The sequence below is a fragment of the Babylonia areolata genome, chromosome 14 (assembly GCF_041734735.1).
Source record: "Babylonia areolata isolate BAREFJ2019XMU chromosome 14, ASM4173473v1, whole genome shotgun sequence".
In the NCBI taxonomy this organism is placed as follows: domain Eukaryota; kingdom Metazoa; phylum Mollusca; class Gastropoda; order Neogastropoda; family Buccinidae; genus Babylonia; species Babylonia areolata.
In genome coordinates, this window is record NC_134889.1 from 25,530,376 (window position 1) to 25,535,375 (window position 5,000).

Below are 5,000 nucleotides of genomic sequence, written 5' to 3' on the forward strand. Positions count from 1 at the left end.
AAAGAGGAAGTTCATTCCAATTGCAAGATCCAGAGACAGAGAAAGAACGAGTCGAGTGTCTGAATCTGGGTATGCGTAAACAGAGTGGATCCGAAGCCGATTGTAGAGAGCGAGAATGAGTGTAGAAGTGAAGGCAGCCGCAGAGATAGGAAGGGGCAGATTTGTGAATACATTTATAACATAGAGTTCTGATCTTGTACTTTATTCGGTGTGATCTTGGAAATCCCTCAGACTGATGGTGACAAACGGATGGCTGTCTTGTTGTCAAGGAAGAAGGTGGCAGAATGGTTTAAGACACTCAGCTGCCAATACAGAGAGAGTCCTTGAGGGCGTGGGTTCAAATCCCGCTCGCGTTCTTTCTCCACGAGTTTGACTGGAAAATCAAACTGAGCGTGACTGGAAAATCAAACTGAGCGTGACTGGAAAATCAAACTGAGCGTGACTGGAAAATCAAACTGAGCGTCTAGTTTTTCCTGACAATATATTGTCTCGTGTGACGGGCGCAATAGCCGAGTGGTTAAAGCGTTGGACTGTCAATCTGAGGGTCTCGGGTTCGAATCACAGTGACGGAGCCTGGTGGGTGAAGGGTGGAGATTTTTACGATCTCCCAGGTCAACATATGTGCAGACCTGCAAGTGCCTGAACCCCCTTCGTGTGTAAATGCAAGCAGAAGATCAAATACGCACGTTAAAGATCCTGTAATCCATGTCAGCGTTCGGTGGGTTATGGAAACAAGAACATACCCCAGCATGCACCCCCCCGAAAACGGAGTATGGCTGCCTACATGGCGGGGTAAAAACGGTCATACACGTAAAAGCCCACTCGTGTGCATACGAGTGAACGCAGAAGAAGAAGAATATTGTCTCGCGAGGGTCTTTTGAACTGAGTGCCTAGTCGTTCGGATGGGACGATAAACCGCGGTCCCGTGTGTAGCACGCACTTGGCGCACTGGGGGGGGGGGGGGGGGGGGGGGGGGAAAGAACCCATGGTAACGAGAGTGTTGTCCTCTGGCAAATTTATGTAAAAAAGAAATCCACTCTGATAAGTAAACAAATATAGTTATAGTTTCAGTTTCAGTTTCAGTAGGTCAAGGAGGCGTCACTGCGTTCGGACAAAACCATATACGCTACACCACATCTGCCAAGCAGATGCCTGACCAGCAGCGTAACCCAACGTGCTTAGTCAGGCCTTGAGGAAAAAAAAGGTGAATAAATAATAGATAAGCTTACATAAATAAATAAAGAAATAAATAATAATTGTAATATGGAAAAAGGTAGTAATAATAATAATAATAATAATAATATAATAATGATAAATAAATAAATAAATATAGTTTTAATAAGCATGCACTCAAGGCCTGATCAAGCGCGTTGGGTTATGCTGCTGGTCAGGCATCTATCTAGTAGATGTGGTGCAGCATATGTGGATTTGTCTGAACGCAAGTATCGCCTCCTTAAGAAACTTAAACTGCAAGCTGAAATCTCATTTGAGACCATAGCACAGTCACCTTTGGGTAGGAGCTGGCCACAGGCCGAAAAAAACAACAACAACAAAAACCAAAAAAAACCAAACCAACCCACTAGTGATGGGGCTTAAACCTGTGTCATCCGAGTTGCCAGTCCATGATATTAACCACTTTGCCACAGTGGTTGGTGGTTTTTGCTTGTTTGTTTGGGTTTTTTTGGGGTTTTTTTTTGGTTTGTGTGTGTGTGTGTGTGTGTGTGTGTGTGTGTGTGTGTGTGTGTGTGTGTGTGTGTGTGTGTGTGTTTCTTTTTCTTTCTTGAATCCTGTTAAGGAGTAAAACAAGTCTTTAGCAAGGTGTTTCATTTTTATATTCTATTTTATTTTATTCAAATATTGTGACTTGTAGATATCTCGCTATTATATTTGTTCATGAGCAACTATAGGTCTTGTTGTTGTTGTTGTGGTGGTGGTGGTGGTGGTGGTGGTGATGGTGGTGATGGTGGTGGTGGATGTCCCTCCCCAGGGGACGGCAGCAGCAGGGGCACCCTGACGGACCGACGCCACGAGCTGTACGGCTACAACAGCGACGACAACAGCAACCACGCCGTGACCATCCTGCACGACGCCCTCGACAAGGCCGACATCATCCAGAGGTCAGTTCCCTTCCTTTCCTGAGGGTCAAGGCCGTCAGTGCTGTGCGGTACGCGTACCGCACCATATTGTCCGAATCCGTGATCGCAACATACCCGTAGCGTGCCATACGTACACGAGACGGCGTGATACGGTACGTATGCGGCACGGTATGACACGCGCAATCTACCCGTACCGTATCGTACTGATAAGGTATGACACGGTACACAGCACACTAAGGCACGGGTACGTTGCGGTGAGATACGATGCGGTACGGTACGGTACGGTATGACGCGGTGCAGTACGGATACGGTACGTTACGATACAACACGGGACGCTACGATGCGGTGCGGTACGGAAAGCTACGGTACAGATACGTAACGGTACGGTATGATACGGTACATTACGGTACAGTACGATGCGGTAAGGTACGGAAATCTACGGTACGGATACGTAACAGTACGGTATGATACGGTACATTACGGTACAGTACGATGCGGTAAGGTACGGAAATCTACGGTACGGATACGTAACGGTACGGTATGATACGGTACATTACGGCACAGTACGATGCGGTAAGGTACGGAAGGCTACGGTACGGATACGTAACGGTACGGTATGATACGGTACATTACGGTACAGTACGATGCGGTAAGGTACATGTAGGATATGGTAATACAGGATACAATGCAATAAGAACACAAACGATACATTACGATGTGATGCTATACTCACGATAGGACACGACACGTACTGTAAGAGACGGTAAGATACGGTACGATGCGGTACGGCACGGTACAGTGCGATACGGTACTGTACGACACAAAACGACACGATACGATTCGATGCATACTGTACATTAGAGTACGATAAAGTGTGGTACGTTGCGATACGGGACGCTGCAGTGTGGTACGGTACGGACACGGTACAGCACGATACGAGACGGTACGATGCGGTACGGTACAGTACGGCACGATATAATAGTAATAATAATAATAATTGTATTTATATAGCGCTGAATCTTGTGCAGAGACAAATCAAAGCGCTTTCGCACCAGTCATTCACACGCATGCATAACTCTAATACTGTAGAAACTAAAGACAAGGAAGAGGCAGGGAAGGGAGGCTATTTTGGGAAGAGGTGGGTTTTAAGGCCAGACTTGAAAGAGCTGAGTGCGAAGACTTGACGAGCGAAAGAGGAAGTTCATTCCAATTGCAAGGTCCAGAGACAGAGAAAGAACGGCGGCCAATAGTCGAGTGTTTGAATCTGGGTATGAGTGGACACGAAGCCGATCGTAGAGAGCGAGATGGAGTGTGGAGGTGAAGGCAGCCATAGAGATAGGAAGGAGCTGATTTGTGAATACATTTATAACATAGAGTGCTGATATCGTACTTAATTCTGTGTGAGACGGGGAGCCAGTGGAGATGTTGCAAAAGAGGAGTGATGTGCTCAGATCTTTTCTTTCTGAGGACGAGTCGGGCAGCAGACTTTTGTAAGCGACTGAAGGGACTGAATGGATGAAGCAGGCAAACCAGACAATAGAGTTACAGTTGTCTTGGCGAGAGAGAATGAGAGAAACGACAAGTCTAGATGTTGCGTCAATGGACAGATATTTCCGGATGGAACTGATGCGCCGCAGGATTGACATGTCTGACTGGTAAAATTTTTGCATGGACAGTGTGTTGTCAAGGACAACACCGAGTTTCCTGACTGAACTGGAAAGAGGGATGGATGTACTGACAAGTTTGATTGTGTCAGTAGTGATGGAAGAGGAATGATATGGTACAGGGCGATACGCTACGGATACGATACATTAGTTTACGGCAAGACACAGTACTGTACGACACAATACGATACGATTCGAAACGAAACGAAACAAAACAATACTTTACAATGTGATGCAAAAAAAAAAAAAAACCAAAAAAAAAACCAAAAAAAAACCAAGAGAGGCAAGGCCTTCAAGACTCACTTGTGATACACTGAAAAAAAAAATCCAAGCTTTTTATGTATTGTGCATATTTTCAAAAGGTAATGTTTAAGATGAGAAAGATCAGTTTAAAGCGAATTAAGTCCCCTAGCATTAATTACAGAGTAATTTCCCTTTTTTTACTATCTGCACCAAAACGTTTGCAAAATAATTAAAACTTCCATGCTTAACAAAAAAAGTTCCTGTTTGAACAAAAAAATGATAATAATGACTGCTCTTGTTGTTGGGTCAGAATATCAGATCAAAGTGCCAAGTTTGGAGAATAAAAAAAATAAATAAATTTTACAGTAAATGCAGTTTGCATATAATTAGGCTTCATTTTTTTTTTGTGCCCATCCCAGAGGTGCAATATTGTTTTAAACAAGATGACTGGAAAGAACTGAATTTTTCCTATTTTTATGCCAAATTTGGTGTCAACTGACAAAGTATGTGCAGAGAAAATGTCAATGTTAAAGTTTACCACAGACACACGGACACACACACACACACACAGACAACGGAACACCGGGTTAAAACATAGACTCACTTTGTTTACACAAGTGAGTAAAAAAAAAAACAACAACCAACATAATGCACATAATTTTCTCTCCCACACTCCCACACACACAGCGGCAGGTGTCAGACTATCACCAAGGACTTCCAGGCCTGCGGAGCCCAGAAGAAGGCCCTGGCCGCCAGACTGTGCGGTCCCATCTTCACTTCCCGGCCCCTGGCCCGCTGCCTCATCGCCGACAAGGACGACGTATCCGAGTTCGACATCTGCATGACGTCGGTGTGCGGAAATGACGCCCGTGCCTGCCGCAGCTTCAAGCGTGACGTGCTGAAGAAATGCCCTGACCATGCTGAAGAATTTGCTGAGCTGGTGTGCTAGACCTGTGGACAGGAGTTCTTCTTCTTCTTCTTCTTTCTTCTTTCATTC

General features: G+C 45.0%; 1 protein-coding gene across 1 annotated transcript in view; it reads left to right on the forward strand.

Moving 5' to 3' along the window:
* LOC143289656 (uncharacterized) overlaps positions 1 to 4,952 on the forward strand; it is a 14,078-nt gene extending 9,126 nt beyond the window's left edge. Inside the window, exons 5-6 of the mRNA XM_076598705.1 lie at positions 1,988 to 2,117; positions 4,691 to 4,952. Coding sequence (XP_076454820.1) covers positions 1,988 to 2,117; positions 4,691 to 4,952 — 392 coding nt within the window. The remainder of the gene's footprint in view (positions 1 to 1,987; positions 2,118 to 4,690) is intronic.
* Positions 4,953 to 5,000: the final 48 nt, after the last annotated feature.